This window comes from Cajanus cajan, chromosome 3 (genome assembly GCF_000230855.2).
Source record: "Cajanus cajan strain Asha chromosome 3, NIPB_CcT2T_4, whole genome shotgun sequence".
NCBI lineage: Eukaryota > Viridiplantae > Streptophyta > Magnoliopsida > Fabales > Fabaceae > Cajanus > Cajanus cajan.
In genome coordinates this window covers 13,844,634-13,865,547 of record NC_138519.1, presented here as the reverse complement: position 1 = coordinate 13,865,547, position 20,914 = coordinate 13,844,634, and the positions used below count along the sequence as shown (strand labels likewise).

General features: G+C 31.0%; 1 protein-coding gene across 1 annotated transcript; it reads right to left on the bottom strand.

The window, feature by feature from the left end:
- Positions 1–6,978: 6,978 nt before the first annotated feature.
- On the bottom strand, positions 6,979–11,534 carry LOC109803472 (auxin response factor 9). The gene is made up of 14 exons (XM_020365065.3): positions 11,194–11,534; positions 10,961–11,088; positions 10,704–10,799; positions 10,273–10,329; positions 10,022–10,174; positions 9,836–9,920; positions 9,643–9,733; positions 9,354–9,518; positions 9,149–9,268; positions 8,997–9,069; positions 8,761–8,914; positions 8,065–8,669; positions 7,763–7,950; positions 6,979–7,572 (listed from the first exon to the last, which is right to left on the bottom strand). The coding sequence occupies exons 1-14, from the start codon at positions 11,225–11,227 to the stop codon at positions 7,434–7,436; spliced, it is 2,088 nt and encodes a 695-aa protein (XP_020220654.2). The 5' UTR covers positions 11,228–11,534; the 3' UTR covers positions 6,979–7,433.
- Positions 11,535–20,914: the final 9,380 nt, after the last annotated feature.

Genomic DNA, 20,914 nt, shown 5'->3' with positions numbered 1-20,914 from the left:
ATAGGGACCTCTTTACGCTCAAAGTAAAGTGGGTCGAGTGTCTTTACCCAAGGAGGGCGAGATAAATGTTTAACTAGACCAAAAAGAGCATTTGGAAGAGGGGGTATATGTTTAGGACAAAAATTTTCGAAATCAGTTTTTCCTCAAGGATTAATCACCTTTTTCGAGCAGATGTTCCTTTGTACCATTTTCGATAAAGAGACGGATGCATCGAAGATGGTTTGACCAATGTTGTCAGGCCGATAACAAACTTAAAAAAATTGCTTGAATTGATAAATAATAGTTTGGTTCTTGAAAGTACCTGATTGTTTCGGGCCCTGCGAAGAAAGAGGAGAATTGATCAGCTTCTTCAAAAAACCATCAAAGTCGATAATTTTATCTACATAATATTCACACCACCATCGAAGATATCACTGTGAGACTAAGAAAGAGGGAGAGAAAGTGGATGGTGTAAGCTTAAGTTCCTTGTCGAGACGGAGAATGAAATCTAGGACTTCTTGATAGTTCCCTTCTTCGACACAAATATCAGCATCGATACTCTATTTACGTCGAAGGGGGAGGGGTTTCATCTGACATAAACCAAATTGCCTAGCAAAAAGTTGTGGTTGATAAGTGTAAATCCTAACATCTTTTTGCCTCATTCCCAAAATTATGACATCCCAAGATAGAAACCCAAACCACATCTCAGTCGAATCCGGGGCTATGTTTCCAACTTGGTTATTTTGTCGAAGCCAAGACGGACCCATCAAAGTTGTTCGGATAAAAGGGGCTAAGTCTTCATTGAATTCGGTAAAGCTAAGAATGGCATCAATGTATCTCGCGAAATTGTCCACAGAACGCTTACGAGGGGTAAGCGTGGTTAAGCAAGCTCCTTCGAGTGCACATGTTGGAGTAAAAGATGAGGTCAATGAAAGTTTGTTCTCAAAAGTAGCGTTGAGCCACAACTGAAGTAGCCATATTGGTCTAGAGAGATTACGGGGACCAGATTCTCGAAATAGATTTTTTGAGGCTTCATCGAGACAAGTATACAAGGATGCCAACAGGAGTTTGCTTAAACAGATTTTCTTTTACAAGTGTAAAGCCTGGGCCAGGATGTAGTAATATTTAGGAACTTGGAGAGATGGGGTGCAGAAAACGCAAGCAGATAACCAATACATTAAAAAAGCAATGTGCTCTAAGGTCGAAACAGGGGTGCCTGGCTTTCCCATGTGAGCATTGATGAAGGCCAAGTAGGTCTTCTTATCCCAAGAGATCGAGGTCTCCTTAATCGAAATCTCCTCCTAGAAAACATCGGGGTAGAACCTATCCCCAATAGGTGCTAAGCCCGTAATAGCAGCGATGTCGAGAAGGGTAGGGCACACAAAGTCGCAAGGAAATTCGAAGGCTCGAGTTTCTCTATTCCAAAAAAATATAGCAGAAAGAAGCATTTGGGGGTCGAAGAAATGTAAATCAAACTTGGCCAATTGGATAAACTCGAAATCCCAGTTTCTACCCACATCGAATGCATGGAATCTTCTACCCGTGTCAACCATGGCAAGTGTCTATCTTTTGTAGGGGGGAAGGCTCTAAAGATTTTAGACACAAAGTCGCAAGGAAATTCGAAGGCTCGAGTTTCTCTATTCCAAAAAAATATAGCAGAAAGAAGCATTTGGGGGTCGAAGAAATGTAAATCAAACTTGGCCAATTGGATAAACTCGAAAATCCCAGTTTCTACCCACATCAAATGCATGGAATCTTCTACCCGTGTCAACCATGGAAAGTGTCTATCTTTTGTAGGGGGGAAGGCTCTAAAGATTTTAGTGGTATCTCCAAATAAAGCTAGGTCTATCTCAGTAGAATGAATGAAAGGGAGAGTAGAGGTATCTTCAGGTAACAAAGTATTGCCAAATTTCTTCTTATTTTGACCAACAAACGGCCCTAAGAAAGCATGCATATTACCATTCTCAAGAGAGAAGAGAAGAAGTACCTAAGAATTAAAAATTTTGAGGCTTGCCTCTTCCATGCCAGGAATTGGGACGAAGGTCTCATTGCCATCTGGGATAGTGCAAACTTGCGCATTGGTCATCAGTAAGGGCGCAGCCTGAGTAGAGGTCACAGTAGCCGTGGCAGGGGACGTTGCGGTGGCCATGGTAGGAGATGACGCAGAGGTTATGATGGGGGAAACCACTGAAGCTATAGCGACTGAAGAGGACGCAACAGAAGAGGCCATAATGCTTGAAAAAAAACTTAGCAAGAGAAGAATAGAAGAAAGCGTACAAGGTCGCCGAAAAAGAAAATCAAGAAGCAGGGCAAGAAGAGAGCAAAGAGGGCAAAGAGACTTGGGCGCGAAGGAAGAAAGTGGTGAAAGTAGATGTCACCTTAGGGTAAAAATGGGTTTTAACGAGCCTGAAGTGAAATAAGCCCATGAATTAATTCAAATTTTAAATATAGGTGATGAAAACGGCCGCCAAGAATATTGTGCATTGATAAGAATTGGGGAATGCAAGCACGCGCCGTCAGGATAATGAATGTCCCATCAAACGGTCACAATGTCTATCACATTAAATGAATCATCATAAATAGGTTTTCATCGAAGGAAGAATTCAAGAAATAAACGACAAATACTTTCGATAGGAATTCAGCTCTCTTCCACCTCGGTAGATCGATCGAGACTAAATTCCTAGGGGGCAATTGTTGGGGCCACTCGAAAGTTATATAACTCGAAAATTAATTTGTCACTCGAAAGAATGGATCGATAAAGCACCTCTATAGGAAGAATATTAGAAACTTCTAAAGAAACGCAATCTCGATAGTAACTCGAAAATGTAAAAGAGTTGTGACTGGAAGGTTATAGTAGTTAAGGCATACCAGGTTAGTTATTAACAGCTGGATCGAGAAAATGGAAAATGGGACGAGCGGTTACAAGAGGTTACATTCTAAAACCACCCATTAAGCGTAGTGGATGACGGTTATCTTTCCATAACGCACATGCACCAAATGAACCACCTTCATTTTGCTCTATAAATACAAAGAAATAGTACCTTCAGGGGGTCGGAAAAACTCATACTCGAACTAAACTCTCAAGCACTCTCCGCCTGTGCATATGGCTTTCGTGCAAGGAATTATTTTTGGGTATGACTACTTCTCGACCATTTTTCTTTTCTCTTTATAGGAGTAGAATTAGTGTAGTTTCTTGTTCTTCTTTTAATCACGTAGTGGAATTGTATACTCTGATCAATATGTTTCAACGTGTAATGTAATTTGATCACCATGCGAAATGAACCATGATTTGTATTGCTAATATACGTGTTGTTCATTCTGTGCATTTGAGTATTTACATACATGAACGTTATTGCTTGATAATAATTAATGAATATTTAGAGACAAGCAACCATTAAAGCTTTCTACTCTGTCTCTTCTTGCATTACATTTGATAAATTCATAAAAACATTAAATACCTAAATTGAAACACTTCCTGTGCTAGTTCAAGTAAAAAGAATCCATAAAACTAATTCCACCGTAAACAAGTTCATACATTTTCTTGCTCTTCTACTCTAGTCGTAGCACTTTGTTGAACTTCCCTCATGCTAAACACAATGTTATATTATGTTATAGATATTCTTTTAAGTTTTAAATAAATGATTTTTAAAAAAATAATTATGATAAAATAGGACATAAACTGATACACTTACCATATAAAATGTTTTACACTTTCATTTATCAAACACAATTTTTAATTGATTGATAGTATAAAAAAATTATATTTACTATGCATACCCATTGAACTAAAAAATAATTATAATATTGGAAGAAATTTTTTTACTAATATCTTCAAGAAAAATATTAATAAAAGTAACTACTCTTTAATTTTAAGTAATTCAACTGCTCATTAATTAGTTGGCAAAGTCACTTTTAATTAAATTACTAGAGTTGACATAATAAGAAGGGTTGTAGATTTGAATTTTGAATCATAATACTATCATTATATTATAATTTTTATGGATAAAAAAATAATTTTTAACTTGATCAGTTAACTCAACCATGTTAAAAGATTTTATTTTTCTCTTTACTTTTTAAGGGAATTTCCATAATAAGTCTTGTAAGAGCAACTCGCACATTATAAATTTATGCATCGCAGTTTTAATAAACAAAATTGATTTAACGACCCTAAAAATTCTAAAATGACTTAAGGAGAATCAGTAAATTTTACTTATCTTTTACGTCACACGTGAATGTGGGTTAGTAGCTTGCGTGTGAGAAAAATCTCTGTGAGAAGACCTTGACCCTTTGAAATCCTAAGAGTCACATTAATAGTTTTGGTCTTTGGAGTACCATATTCTCATTATTATTTTTTGTAGAATTTTCTTTAAAAAAATTGTACAACTACGAGTCGACATCGTTCTATCATGTCACAATCGATTTAGAATTAGGTAATTTTTTTAGAAAAGGAGAAAGAGTTATGAAAGTCAATCGGTGAGAATTGATTTTAAAAAAATAGATTGGAAATGATATAGAATTTGAATTTTTTTGATAAATTGGAATTAAGTGAAAAATAGATAGAAATTGATATTTTAAAAATGTATTTTATATAAATTTTTTATGTAAAAATATATTATTTAAATAATTATATTTTTATCTTTTATTGATTAACTATTTAATATAGGAGTAGTCTTATCCATGCTTTTTTTTTGTTGAAAATTTTACACAAATTCACCCTTAAAGAGAGTGAAATTAAATTCGTATGAGTCATACAATTTTCTCACCAATTTACTTAAATCATCTCTTCTAAACACTTTTTTTTTTAATTATTTGATAATCCCTCTCTTTCTTCTCCACTCTCTACTAAATCACATCCTCAAACTCACCATTAATGAAATTTATAATTAGACCAATATTTTTGTACAACATCATCAAACAAACATTGAACTTTTCGTTTCTTGTATAGCAGGAGCAACAACACAGGCTAGTAACTTTTACCTTTTTATTTAATTTTCAATTTTATTTTTCATGTTTCTGTAATTTTTATTTATTGAATTTCATTAGATAAAGTTTTCTTTATTATTTTTAAAATCACCATAAATAAAAAAATCGACTTCCTGACGTTATCTGTTATTTTATTTTATATATCTACAATTTATATGATAAAAAATAAGGCGATATCAATTTTAGTAATCGTCTTTGGTGTCCATTTTTACGTGGACGGATTTATCCTTATTTTTATTTTTATTTTTTAATTTTAATTTTAATAAGTAATTTTTTAATCTCTTCAATTGCCTAAATTTATCCAAATCCTTCAATTACTAATGATTTACTGATATTTAATTTTAATTATTTTAATTTTTTACTTTTATTTTTAAATAAAATATACAAAGACACAAAGTATCTCTTTTATGCTAGTATTAATAAAGGGGATTATTTTTTTGGTATACATATTTTTTGAATAATTTTATCCTTGAAATTACTTCTTAAGCTACTCCTTTTTTTCTTTCAAAACTATCCTTATAAATTACAACCCAAAAACTGTTCAAATATTCTTATTATTAACCACTCATTTTTATTATTTTATTCTTTATAAAATATACATAGATACAAAATATATTTATTTTGATAGTAAATAATAAAGTGACACCTTAATCATTAATTTAAACTCAAAATTAATTTTTTATATGGAATAAATAATATTCATGTAATGGCATATGGTACATGATAGGATAAACATTAACAAAGTTTACCACGTAAAATAAAATATAAGGTTTTGAAATACTATGCAATTTTATAATAATTTAAATAAGTATTTATATATATTCTTCCAATCATATATTAATAATTTATGATAAAATTTTTCATTTTTGTAACAATTACTTTAAAAATTATATTTATTATTTAAAATGAATTTTAATTGATGGTATAAATTTTTTTAAACTAACAATATATATATATATATATATATATATATATATATATATATATATAGTTAACCTCATTTTACAAACTATCATATGTCTCTCATCTCCTAACTATCAAATTAAGAAATTTTATAAAATTTTTAATTACAATGCAATTTTACAATAATTTAAAAATCATATTTGTTACTTAAAATAACTTTAACTAATTGATTGTTATTTAAAATAACTATAACTAATTGATATGAAAATTTATGACTCAACGTACATGTCAGCCTTAAATATTTTCTTTTTTTTTTTTTTCTGTGTAACTGGTATAAGCTATACCAAACTACCAATAGAGAATATTTAAAAATTTAATACCTTCTTTTAAGACAACATCGGTAGGCAAGTATATGCATATGTCTTAGGTTAAAAGGTATTAAAACTTAAAAGGTTTCATGTTACACTGAACTTCTCAACCCAATAAATGTTTAACTACCGCTTTTGATACGCAAGATCTCGGTTCAATGTTACACGCCAGTCTTTGTCTCTTTGAGGACCATAAATGGTAATAATTTAATTACATGCACATAGACAAAAAATATCTATTTACCCTTTTACTGTTTCATCAAATCCCGAGTAAATAGGCATGTTACTTTTATCTATGATCGATTAAATGACCTTATAATTTAATAATTCCATATGTGCCTTGTACAAACTTTAATATATTCTTTTTTCTGCACACCAAGTATTACAAAAATTCATAACTTGAAAATTATTTAATATTTCATCAATTAACTTAACTTGTATGTTTTCCTTTTCAAAATATAAGTAAATGACATCTATTATTAATATCATACAATTCATCAGTTAACTTTATCAAATTTATAGTCTCCATAACAAGAGAAAGTTGATCTTCGTGTGGGAATTAGTATTACTGCTGGAATTATGGTTCATACCCACAAAAACCCTCTACGGAGATTTGAGAGGTAACATGAAATTTTACTGTTGTTGAATTTTGAGGGGTGCCACCACCTTGCAAGATTCAACCCATTTGTCAGGGTAATCAGTGACTCACTGGCACAGTGGACCACTGCATTTCTGAACAATACAATTGAAGCAATTTAATGCCATAATTTACATTCACAGATGACGGCAACAGACACATTTGACTCACCCAGACTAGAATTTTAGAGGGCACCACAGTGCACATTATATGCATACAAATCATGAATGAATAAGCCCTTAAGGCAAAGTCTTTGAAACATGAACCCCCAACATTCTTTGTCTAACTTAAAACATTGAATATTCACAAGATGCTAAAGCCTAATTTGCCTTCTCCCACTAATTTATTAAAGAAATCTGTTTTGGTCTTTCTAGCACAATTAATGTCTGGTGTCTCTACAAATTAAGTTACAATTAGCTAGTGTTTCACATCTAATAACATGAAACTTACCCAGCCCAAATATAGACTAACTTCTTTCCCTCAAACAATTGAAGCAACAAGAAGGGATCAGCATTTGGGTGCTGACAAACATACGTAAAACCACAAGAAAGAATGTCACAGTTTCAGGTTTCGGTTGTGTCTGAGCTTATTACGGTCCCATCTTCCACTGAAGAAGAGATTGGAAGTTTGCTTCCAGAACTCATCTTCTTCACATCCTGACTTGAACAAATGAAGATTCTTCTCACCATATTACAGAACTCACTGCAAGAAAATATGATACCCATCAGCATGGTGTTACACTGATTTATTATATTATGTAGTATATACTAGTACTTTTTCCTTCTTTTTTCGCTCCAATTCCTTTAATCAACACCATTGTTCCTACAACTAATTCATTCAACAGAAACGTGTGTTGGTCTGATGTTATAATTGTGTTTAAATAGATACTCACGGCCATGGATCATCTCCTACAAGCATCATGTCCCCTTCGTCATCGGTGAAGACAATTTCCCATTTATTCCTGTGTTGAAGTTGTCCCTTTATGTCAAACATCTCCTCCAATGCATTTATAAGTTGCTTATACCCATCCAACATGGTCAAATCCACAGCACGCCCCACCGCAACCCCCTGCATTTGAACCTTTTGACAGGTTTTGAACATCAATTGAAGGTTCATGTTAGAAAAAATTCTTATTAGACTTGTATTATATAACATCTCAACAGTCTATCTAAACAAACAATCTATGTTCAATACCTTGGTGCGACTTCGACAAATTTGCTTGCTCTGACTCTCCTTTGGGGATACTTGTTGCTGTTCTTGTTTCCTCTCTTTCGAAGAAGCCCTTGGTACCTCCGACTTTTGGCCAGCATCGGCTCGGGACAAGGTGCTGGCACTGCCTTCGGTAGTAACTTTGGGTACATTTACTGCATGTGCAGATGCCTTCTCCACAGCAGGTGAGTTCCTAGAATGATCAATAAGCTCAATTCCAAATAAACGATAACTTGTAGCTGTCTCAACTTTGCTCTCCTTGTCAACTTGGTCGGGTGCATGGTCATGGTTCAATCTGGATGAGGGAGGCTTTGAAACAGGCCAAGCTGAGACACTCTTGCTATCATCTGTTGTGTCCTGAAACAAGTGAGGTGGGCAACTGGAATGGGGAGAAGATAGCCAACTTCCTTCTGTCTGATTCCTCAACATAGTGTTGTTGCTGTTGCTTTTACTATTCATGTCAGTTTGCAAATGATGCCATGTACCAGTATTTTCATTCCGTTTGCTTTCAGCCAAAACATTGATTTGTGCCATATTATCAGCCTGTGGCAGACCAGCATCCCAGAAAACAGAAGCAGCAGACGTCGTGTCTGGTTTAAAATTAATAGTCAGGTGTCAAACAAAACCAATAACTGAATCCAAATAAGAAATGAGATGAGTTATGACAAAATAATTACTCACCAACTTCTGGAATTTCGCTGGGAGGTCGGGGCCTTTTAGTCTTTACTATAGCAGGTTGGACCGAAGGAGTAGAAGCAGAAGCAACAAAGGGTTCTATCTCCCATGGTGAAACCCTATCAGGTCTTGGAACAGCTGCAGGTTCATCCCATTGAACCTGGGAATTGACAGAACATAAAAAGATGAGTACCATATGATCACTGGAATAAGATGAACTGCAGAGTGAAAGATGACAATACCTTGAGGGATCGCCATTTTGAATTTACCCAATAAGGAGAAATATCTTCCACTCCAACTATAGTACCCGAAAATCTGAACAAAAATCTATTAGAAGAGCTATGAAAAGGTCAAATAATAAACAAACAGTTACAACCTTAATAAATTTTGTTACCTTTTGTCAGTCTCAGCAGAATCATCCCCCTCAAATCTCATCCTAAACCTCATGCCAACGCTAAACTTGTTGTCCATGGCCTGCAAATACTTGTTCACGCCTATGATGAACTGGCTCGTCCTAAGCAAACAAAACTCATGTCAAAAAGCATGCGCTAATTACCAATAACACATTTTCTAGTTCTTGTAACAAGTAAAATTTCTACCTTGGCTTATAATATACTACAAAAAGAGTCTGAGTTGAAACAGCATGAGAAGCGGTTGCGAGAACTCCCAGGTGCATGCTCTGACTGGAAATCACAGATGAAGGCATGCTACTTGCCTGACGAGCTAGACGTCTCACACCAACACGTAACTCCCCATTGGCCCCTCTACACACACAAGATCTTAGCTAAAGTAACACTATTATAGGCCAAACAAAATGATCTTATATGCATTTACAGTAAAAACCTAGAAGATTTCTGAACCATATGAATGAAAACAATCAATGTTTACCTCAAAAAGACAAAGGTATCTCCAGCAACCAATCTCTTGGATGTCACAAAAGTACTCCATCCAGTCGTGAGCAAGTGTCTGCGAGGTTGACCTGATCAAAAAGAAAAACAAGTTAAAGGTAAAATCAGTAGGCAATCAGAAAGTTAAATCACAAGGACGGAAAACAAAACTTCTCAATTCTCATGTCCTTTACCTCTAAATATATGCTTAAAGCGCCATTCATAGCCATGAAGATCCTTCGCGACCAATTCCTGAGTTGGTGTTGGTTGGGACAAGTCCTAATAAAACAAATCCAAACAACTTTCTGAAATAAGCCAACCAATTTTGTTGAAATAAGCCAACAAGAAATTCAACAAAAATAAAAAACAGATGGCATTACCAACGCAGGAAGGCATTCCGTGGCATGTTTCCTGAGAACCGAGAAGCCACCATGGGTGCTGGTATCTGAAGCAGTTAAGACCTTGCAGAACGAGTGAACCGGTGCCCTTTGAGGTTCAGCAGTGCATGGATCAGCACTTGTAGGCTCATCTTGCTAACACAATTGTTCCGTTAGAATCTAAACAACGGTAGAAAAGAATCTAAAGTTGACCATGAAAATACTAAAACCAAAAGGGGGCATTACATCCTTACATTAGATTCCGGCACCAAAGTGATCTGCGCATAAACCTCGTCCGTTTCTTGTTCAGCCTATAAAACATGCCAAAATTCAAGGTAAGCTTTTGCACCCATTTCCCCCCAATAACATACCAATCAAGGTTTTCAAAGAAAGTCTCCAAAAGCCGTTTTAATTGCATCGTCAAGGCTTTTGAAGTCTCCATGGCCATAATTGCAGCCTCATTTGTCTACAATTTCCCACAACATCAAAGATTGCGACGAAATTGCAACTACAATTTAAAACCCTTGATAAGAATAGAAACTCCAAATCCAAGATGCCCCTCCACCATCTTCTCAGTACAATCAAACAAGAATCATAATTTTTCCTTCACACAATCTAAACAAAAAAAAAAATACCAAAAACAGACAATAATAAATGAAGAATATTACGAGAGAATTTCTTTTACCAGTAAATGAACGTTGATGACACGACAAAGGATCTTCGTGGGAAGCTTCAGCAGAGGAATCCTCTGATTCAATTCCTGGTTGGTTGAAGCCTCCAACTACACCACCAACAACCACAACAACAAATTAAAAAACAAAAATTCAAATTAATTCAATGTTTTGAGTACAAATCTCTCAACCCAAAAATAGCTTCATAACTACACAAAAATAATAAAACAAAAACATAAAAAAAAAATTCCCAAAATTCTCCAAAACTCACTTGCTCCATGTGACCTTGCGGAAAATAGAACACTCTGTGGCCAACACGAGGAACATCCACAAGTGGTCCCGCGCAAGCCTTCCACAGCTGCTCATACAGCTCATCCTCACTCTCACCCGAACCAACCACTGCTTCACCGCAAAAAAAAAAAAAAAAAAAAAAACCAAACCGTTAACACAACACAAACCAAAACAGAAACCTCAAATTCCGCACAAAACTCATTCCTCTCCCACCTTCAGCCGAAACATTTGACGCACGGTTCAACATGCTTCAACGCAAGTCAACGCCCGAGGAAAATTTTTTTTTAAAAAAAAGGCAATAATAAGAAAATATCCCGGAAGCCAAAACGATTCGTGTTGAAACCAATCCGAATGAATCCTCTTTATTCCCACGACGAGATCCCGTTTGGAGGACAGCGTCTAACGTAAGAGTTATCGAGAAGCGAAGGAGCGACGACGACGGTTACGGAAGCGGAAGCGGAAGAGGAAAATCCGTTGGTGGGAAAGGAAACGGCGTTACTCGGTTGGAATAATGAAATGACCACTATTACTACTCTCTCCGTTGTATAGAGTCCTTTTGTTTATTAATTTATACATAGTCCAATTTCGTTGCCCCTTTCTTTATTTTATTTTTCCCTTTTTTAATTTCAACTTGTGCTGTGTCGTGTCATGTGTGTCGCTTCTGTGTTGTCTATTCCCACCAGACACAAGAAACAAGCCTAGTTCAGTGCTTGTGTGACTTGTGTTACTTGTTACTAGACACACGCTAAGAGCATCTCTATTGCCACATTCTACTGTATCAGATTCACGAGTTACTTAAATTTTAGCAAAGTTATTTATAATAATTTTGTTAAAATTTAAATAATTCATAAATTTGATATAATATGACGTGATATTAAGTGTTGCTTATAAATTTGATATAATATGACGTGATATTAAGTGTTGCTCATAAAGTCACTGCTCTTTTTACTTTCTAGTTTTTACGTATGCCAAATTAACTTTTTGGACTTTTATTATTATAAGTTTAATGCTTCTTCGGTGTCCCTTTCTTTAATTTTATAAATTAATTAAATAAATAAAAAATTTTGTCAAATAAAAATAATTTAATTTTTTTAGTAAACAACCTATAAAAATGTGAGGTCAGGATTTCGGAATTGTTTTAGATAAAAATCAATTTGGAATCTAAAATTAATTTTTAATGTAAACTTATACATGTAAAAAAAAATTAACATTGTGTTAATTGATATTTTTTAACGGGGTTATGAATAATTTAATGAAAGTTTAAAATGCACTAAACCATTTTTCTTTAAAGGAAAGACATTTTTCACTGAAATTACCTCTTTGAAGATAAGGTTTTTGTATATTGTATATTAGTTCTTTTTTTAAGGTGTCATTTTTTTGTTTGAGAATAAAAAGAAATATTATAAATAAAAATATTATTTACAAGAATTTTTAAAAAGTTCTTAGTTTCATTTTAATATTTTTTAAGAATGTATTTTAAAATTAAAAACAATTTAAATACAAAATATATGAAAATAGAAGTTACATGTGTAATGGTGTAATAAAAAATAATTTACTATATTCTCATAAAAAAATTTACTTTTTCATAAATAAAAACTTTCTCAATAATAAAAATATAATTTTTCTAAAATAAAAAATTTGTTGGATAACATTTTAACAAATATAAGAAGAAAAAAAAGTTTACTTTCACATTCTCAATAATAATAAAAAAAATTGACGTGAAACATACATATCTAAGTGATTAATGTAACTAAATTACGGTATAGTCTGTCGTATTCTATATTTCTGTGTATTAAATTCTGTCCAAAAAAATTGAAATGCAAAATATAGTGTTAGTTTTTTTTAGGTTCGTTCCTGGAGTATCCACCGTTGACAGCAGTGACTAATCTCCTCGCTACGTTGGAGGCACCTCAAAGGGTGGGATAGCTGGCCCCAAGATTTAACGCGGCTGCATACACAAGGCAGGATTCGAACCCCTGACTTTGTGGGATAGCTGGCCCCAAGATTTAACGCGGCTGCATACACAAGGCAGGATTCGAACCCCTGACTTTGTTTAAGCGTGGATCAACCCCTACCGCTGAACCACACACTTGGGGTTAAATATGGTGTTAGTTTGAAAATAAAAGTCTAAATTAGTACCAATGTAAAAGTTAGTTAATAGGAATTTTCTAATCCAAGTGGGTATCTTTTTAAAAAATTTGAGCGTGTTTTTCAAGAAAGTTTATATGATGGTTAAATTTTGTTAGGATGTCAAACTTTAATAGGGAATCGGGTGGAACAGATTTTTTGAAATACCACTATTTTTGCTTAGGAAAGATATAAGATGGAAAAAGAATAGAAAATAAAAAAATAATAAGTAAATAAAAATAGGTAAAACATAGAATAGAAATTTGTTTGTTTGATTTAAGAGAAATAGGTGAAAAATAATATTATGTATGTTTGGTAAAATGAAAAGAAATAGATTAGAAATAAGATATATAAAAAAAATAGAAGAAATAAATAGAATAAAAATAAATAAAAAATAAAAATAAAAGTGAAAAATATAGTATATAAAAATAAAATAAATATGAAAATTAAGAAAGGAATAAAAAATACAAAATACTTAATTTTTTAATGATATTTTTATTTTAATTAAAAAAGTAATCAAGTATAATAAAAATACAATCAAATAAATTCGTGTTTATTATAAAACTTAAGTTACTACATCTTATAATTCAATACCTAAGTAGCAAAAATTATAATAATTTGACTACGCTAAAATTATCATGCAATGGTATTTTTATTTCTCACTTCCATCATTTTTTACATACCAAACCCACTTACTTATTTCTATTATCTCATTCCCACTCTCTCCCTCTTTTTATTCCATTTCTAAGCTATCAAACAAAGTGTACATGAGAAAAGGGAAATGAAGAAGAAAAATAAAAGGTATGAGAATAAACAAAAAAAGAAAATAGAATTTAATGTTATTTTGTTTGAGAAAAAAGAAAATAGATAAAATTATAAATTATCCTCTTTGTTATGCTTGTGGAGAAAACAAAAACGTTACTTAAAAAACATTTGTGAAGTATATTAACGACATAAAATAATTGAATTTTTTCAAAATATATTTTTCATCAAACATAAACGTTGTTAGTTGAAACAAGATAATCAATTTTCGATGATCAGACTTGTGAAGTGTCTAATTTTTCATCTTACATCAAATCAAGTCCATCGTTGAATGTTAAGCAGCCCTAACAGAAAACATTAAAAATTTGATAACGTAAAAATTTGAACAAGACAGATAAAATTGGAATATATATATATATATATATATATATATATATATATATATATATATATATATATATATATATATATATATGAGGAAGGTTCAAATGATACCGGTGTAACTTTTACTAAGTGTTACACCGCTTAATAACTTTATATTAAATGTAAATTTTGAACATCCAACCGTTAGATTAAAAGTTCATATCTCTTAGATCATATATGTCAAATTTTGTTAAAATTGAACAACAACTTGAAGGTAATCAAAGTATTCATATTTTAGTATATTTTGAAATGTATATATTACGTCAATTTTGTTTGAACCCTCCTCTGTATATATGAGAAATGATTCATTTATTTCAAAAGCAAGTTTATTTATATTTACTTACTCAATAACTTATATTTTACAACAAATTTTAATGATCTAGTCATTAAATTAAAAAAATTTAATACATAAATCAAGTTTGCAAATTTAAAAAAAATTAAAGACTATTTAATACTTCATTTTATTAATTCAAATTGATAAATAATTATAAAAGAATTTTATACATTAATTTGAATTAATGAAACAAACTATTAAATAATTGTAAAATTTTTAAAAATTTATAAATTTGATCTATAAATTAAAAAAATTTAATTCAACATTTGAATTATTAAAATTTAATGTAGAACATGAGTTGTTGAATAGAATAAATTTAAGTAAACTTATTATTGAAGTATTATATATATATATATATAGAAGGGTTCAAACGACACCGGTGTAACTTTTACTAAGTGTTACACCGCTCAATAACTTTATATTAAACGTGAATTTTGAAAATCCAACCGTTAGATTGAAAGTTCATATCTCTTAGATCATATATATCAAATTTTACATTAATCTAAGATGATTTGATACTTCATTCTTATAAAATAAAATTAACGTAATATATACATTTCAAAATATACTAAAATATGAACACTTTGATTACCTTCAAGTTGTTGTTCAATTTTAACAAAATTTGACATATATGATCTAAGAGATATGAACTTTCAATCTAACGGTTGGATTTTCAAAATTTACATTTAATATAAAGTTATTGAGCGGTGTAACACTTAGTAAAAGTTACACCGGTGTCGTTTGAACCCTCCTCATATATATATATATATATATATATATATATATATATATATATATATATATATATAAAGAAATTGATTGTGTACTAGAAACAAAGTTCACAATAATTGTAATGAAAAATTTGTGCAGGTAGCACATTTGATTTTTTTTTTTTGTAAAAATATGAAAGATTACAAAAATAGTCGCAATGAAGATTAAACCTAGGTCCTCATGCTTCTAATTACCCAAATCCCTCCCCACCAATCACTAAACTAACCCTAGTGGTTAGTAGCACATTTGATTAAAAACACACTATATTATTGAAAACAAAATGTTATGAACATATACCTGAATTTCAGTAAAGTATAACATTTCTTCTTCAATATTATGTAGACTATTCACATCGATAGAGTCAATTGCTACTTTTATATATATATATATATATAAACTCTTGGCAATGAAATTATATATTTCTCTTATTTTTCAAAAGTTTCAACAGAGAGAAAATGTGTATCCTAGGATATTTGGGATTGCTATCTTATGGATATACAATGCAATTTTTAAAATTTCATTTGATTATTGTTAGAAATAATTTTTTAGTAGAACAAATTAATTTTGATAAATAAAATATTATCCTTTTATAATTATTTCAAATCATATTTAATATATATATATATATATATATATGTGATTGGAAACAATTGTGTCACCTTTTATTTTCATTTATAAATAGTTTTTTTAAAAAAAACATTTTGAGATAATAAAATATTTATTCTCATTTGACTATTGTAAAATATTAAAAACTTGCATCTATTATGTGCTTAATTCTCTTTCACCGAAATCTCTCTTAACTATAAGATGTTTAGAACAATTTTCACATTAACTAAGAAAATATATTATTCATGATATAAATTTGGTTTGGTTCAACTTATTATTCAACCTAATGGAGGTATGTTTTTGCAGGATGATGATGAAAAGTTTCATTTTTTTGCTTGGGCAACTGAAGGGAATGAGTTGTCATTTTCAAAATATTGTTGGCATGGAGGATATATGCAACGAAGAGATGTTGAAGGCAAATATGTTTTTAAAAATAAAAAGTGTAGGAATGGAGATTAAATGTTGAAGCATTATATATTTGTTATGCTTGCAACAATAGTAGTTTTAATTGTGTTATGGGGGTAAGGAGTCACAAGGCATAACCTTGTTTTTTTATACAAGTATACAAAATTGTTGACCTATATTAAATATTATTATCTTCTATGTGATTTTCTTTTTTTGTGTTTTTTAAAAGTGACTAAAATTCAAGAAATATATACATCACATTATTAGACATTATATTCACCAAAATGTAGATATTGGTAATATGATCGCTAGATTTGTCAAGTGAGGTTTTTTTACTTGTGACTTGTAAAATGGAGATTATCAATGATAATAATTTTTTTTTATTAATGATAAGTGTGAAATTGTTTCTTCATTTAGTGGTGAAATCTTCCTACATTGGTTATTCCATGTTTGGTACAAAAATGAACTTGGTTAATTAATTTGTGAATCAAGCTGATGTTAATCAATTCAATGTTCTATTTTGAATAATAAACAATAAGGTGCATCACAACTTAACCAATAAAGTTTGGAAAACAAAAATAATTAATAAATTGAGAACTTCCAAAGTAACATTATATTATGTGAATGATATTCACTATAGAGAATTTTCAAAATGTAACAACACTAACTTAAAGTATTCATCATACCATGTGATTATAATGGATTGAAAATTAGAAGTAGCAAATTTATTTTTAATTGCATTACACACGTAAAAAATACACAAGTAACTAAAGCATACGCTATTTTAAAAGACTACATTAATTAAAATTCAAAAATAGTCAACTATGATGCTATTACATATGTCTTTACATTCTCTTGCTCCGTTGATTTTGCAACTCTATATAGGCATAAACTACTATCTAATGCTTACATCGACAAAATCTTAACATGATGGGTAAAATTGTATAATCATGATGTCAATTTGAAATGGGATCAATGTTTTAAAACTTGGACCAATTATCGACTCGTTCAAGTTGTTGGATTAATGAGTTACTAGTTGAACTAGTGAGTAAATAGTTGAATTGCATAAATCAGTGTTTGTGTGTGTGGGGGTGTGTGCATATTAAAACATGAAATTTATATGTCAAATATGTATAAAAATAAAACTTGATGATGGTAGTAGTGAAGCGATGATGGTGGTGGTAATATTGATTTGTTGCCACCAACACCACCATTGTTGTTGTTGCCCCTATCATTTTTGTGGGCAACAATGATGACGATGATTATATCATCATCTCTGCCACTATTTTTGTTATTATTATCACTATTGTTATCACTAATGACATTGTCTCAATACAGTTCTTTCTTAATATAAATTAGAATATTCATCTTGAATGATTTTTTTTATAGAATTTTTCTCATGAGAATATTTTTAGAAAAATCTCTTAATTTTCATTTTTTAATATACTGTTTTCAACTTTATTTATAATTTAAAATTTAAAATTTTTATAAAAATATTATCGATAATAAAAATAATTATAATATAATATAAATTATTTATCATAAACTTAAAATACAATTTATATATCTAAATGGTTTTTATTATGAACTTTAATCATACTATAATTTATATATTAAAAATATTTATTTATTATCAATTCTAATCATATAAAATAAATATTTATTCTTATTAATAATTCCAACCTAAGAAAATATATTTTTATCCTGATTGTTAAAATGAAAGTTTAGACATGCTTCGAACCTTATACAACATAATCACTGTAATGACTCAACAAGTCATTACACTTGCTACTGATCGACTACTACATAGTGAAAGACATGCATCAAAATAAAAGTTTATAATACAATCAATAACTAGTATTATATACATACATGCTATATATAAAATATAGTTCTAAGAGTAAAATAAACCTAAATATCAATCAACATCTATACAATACATGACTATATCAAAAGTAGCCAATAACAAAACTACCCACCTCTAGTGTGATTGTCTTCCAACTGCACAAACCATCCTGCTAATCTTGTTTGACTCTTATACCAAGTATGATTATCATAGTTCCAACCATTAGAAAAATATAAGTTAAGCTTGTGAAAAGAATTCAACATAACAACTTATAAACAACATTATCATAGCAAAATATAACAACTTTCAATAGGACAACATCATCATCATAATACCTTAACATCTCACAACATGTCCAATATATTACATACACACACACACACACACACACACACACACACACACACACACACACACACACACACACACACACACACACACACACACACATATATATATATATATATATTATATGTAATGCATCATCATACATATCAACTATGGAGATCTCCTGCAACATGGAGTGGGTAGTTTAAGTAGCTAGACACTATTGAACCATAACAACTGGTATAAAACCAGAAATAATTGCTAACACTAATGCCAAAAAAAAGTTAGCTCATGGCTAGAAGCAACGATTATCATAAGCTAGATTGATTTCTCAAGTTTTACCACTTAAACCAAAAAATATGGTATTATGTCAAGGTAAAACAGTTCGAGTATGAGTCTACCATGACATTAACTTGCAATACTTAGTCACCTATGGGATTAGTCTACCGATTACCCTCCAAATACCACAACCCTCCAATATTAGGTTAGATACTAAGTCTTTGATTTGGTACTTTACTTAGTTGGTCACTTTATACATGTGTGTCTCAATCTTGTCCACACACGAATATCACACAAAACCTATAGGAGACAACTGAAAACAACGTATCCATTCAAAATTCAATTTACTTACTGAAGGGTTCAACATAACGTATATCTGCACAATAAGATATTCAAGTTCAAAAACATCTTTAACTCTCATATAGTTTTTATGTATCGTAATTAAGACATATATCTAACTCACACATATATAGCTTAACAACTTTAGCATTATTTAACTTATATAAGACATTCAACTTAACAACTTTATCAATGTTCAAAATACAACTTATTTGCTTGAACAACTTAAACAACACACAACTTTACAATATATTCAACGTACTACATAACAACACATATATCATCTTACATTATCATTCATGCAACTATGTCACAATAAATCAACTTTACATCATATCACTTATTCACCATCAATCAATTGTAAAACAACATTAAATAACAACTTCTCATCATACAACTTGTGCCCAACGCCACTCATTGGGCACCTAATGTCATTGAATCAGGGAGCTCCCTGTCTCGCTTATGTATGGCATCTCACAATTTGCGCTCGATGAGATTGAGGTAAAGAGTGCCCCACAGTCTCAAGCCTAACATGGAAACACCTACGTCCAGTCCCGATTAGGTAGAAAGCTCTCTGCACGACTCACACCTGACGCTATTCAACCCACACCTAATGTGATTCTAACCTAAGTTGAGTCTCTCTCATCACGCTTGGCACTAATCCTGCGTCCGGTATCAGTGAGATAAAAGCCTCTCTTTAGAATCACGTCCGTCATCATGAAGGCAGGCCTGACACAATATTAGGGTTGCACTTGTACAAAACCCAATTTCGCCCAATCTACTTGAAATTTATCACCCCTAACAACATGTAATGATATAAACAACATATATACAACCTATACAACATGATTTCATCATCAAAAACAACATGCAACTAAAATCAATTAAGAATCAACTCAACTTCTCATACTTCACTTCAAAGTGACAAAACCCTCTCAACTTCATTATTTTATCACTCAACACCTTCAACTAGCTCATTCCAATCATCACAAAATAGAATGCACACCTAAATTCGAAATTATAACTTACCTCTTGGAGAATTAATCCACAAGAGGAGAAGGAGAAGAAGATGACTCTATACTCCGACTACTTGAGCTCTATCTTTAGAAACTCAGATCTTTATTACCTTTGACTATAATCAAGTGAAGAAATGATAGAAAATGAAGGATTCAAGTGAAAATGAAGAAGGAAGAAATAAGAAAGAAGAGAGAATTCTTTCTCTAGCTTTTCTTCAGGGTTCTTGAAAAATTTGAGTTATGAGTTTCTTTTTTGAAAAAGATCCTTTTATACATTTTTTGAGTCAACTCTATTTATCTTTAGTTCAACCCTCTATAAATTAACGTGCCCTTAAAATTTCTCAATCTTAAAATTATAAATAATATCTATTAAATCAATCAAAAAGGTTATGAAATGACATTACAATTACAATAATTTTTTTTTTTTGTAAAATATGAATATATAAGTTAGACTTTAATAGTTATATACAAAAATACATTTTTTTTATTACGTAATATGTAAGTAGTTATATATCAAATCAATAAATATATTAAAATAATAATTTATGAGTGGAAAGTAATAAAAAATAAGTTGACTATCAATACATAATATTTTTTATTTTTTATCTATAATTTAACTTTTAAATTTTATCTTACTGCGACGAGTTTATCTAATTAATTTATCTCATCTTATTTAGATACAAATTTAAAAATAGGTTT

Bases quoted from the DNA above. Each gene is read 5' to 3' on its own strand.
- LOC109803472 (XM_020365065.3), bottom strand. From the start codon at position 11,227: ATGTTGAACCGTGCGTCAAATGTTTCGGCTGAAG. The intron at 10,330-10,703 runs GTAAAAGAAATT...CATGTTTTATAG, and splicing joins TCATCAACGTTCATTTACTG to GCTGAACAAGAAACGGACGA. The intron at 9,519-9,642 runs GTAAACATTGAT...TTGTGTGTGTAG, and splicing joins GATACCTTTGTCTTTTTGAG to AGGGGCCAATGGGGAGTTAC.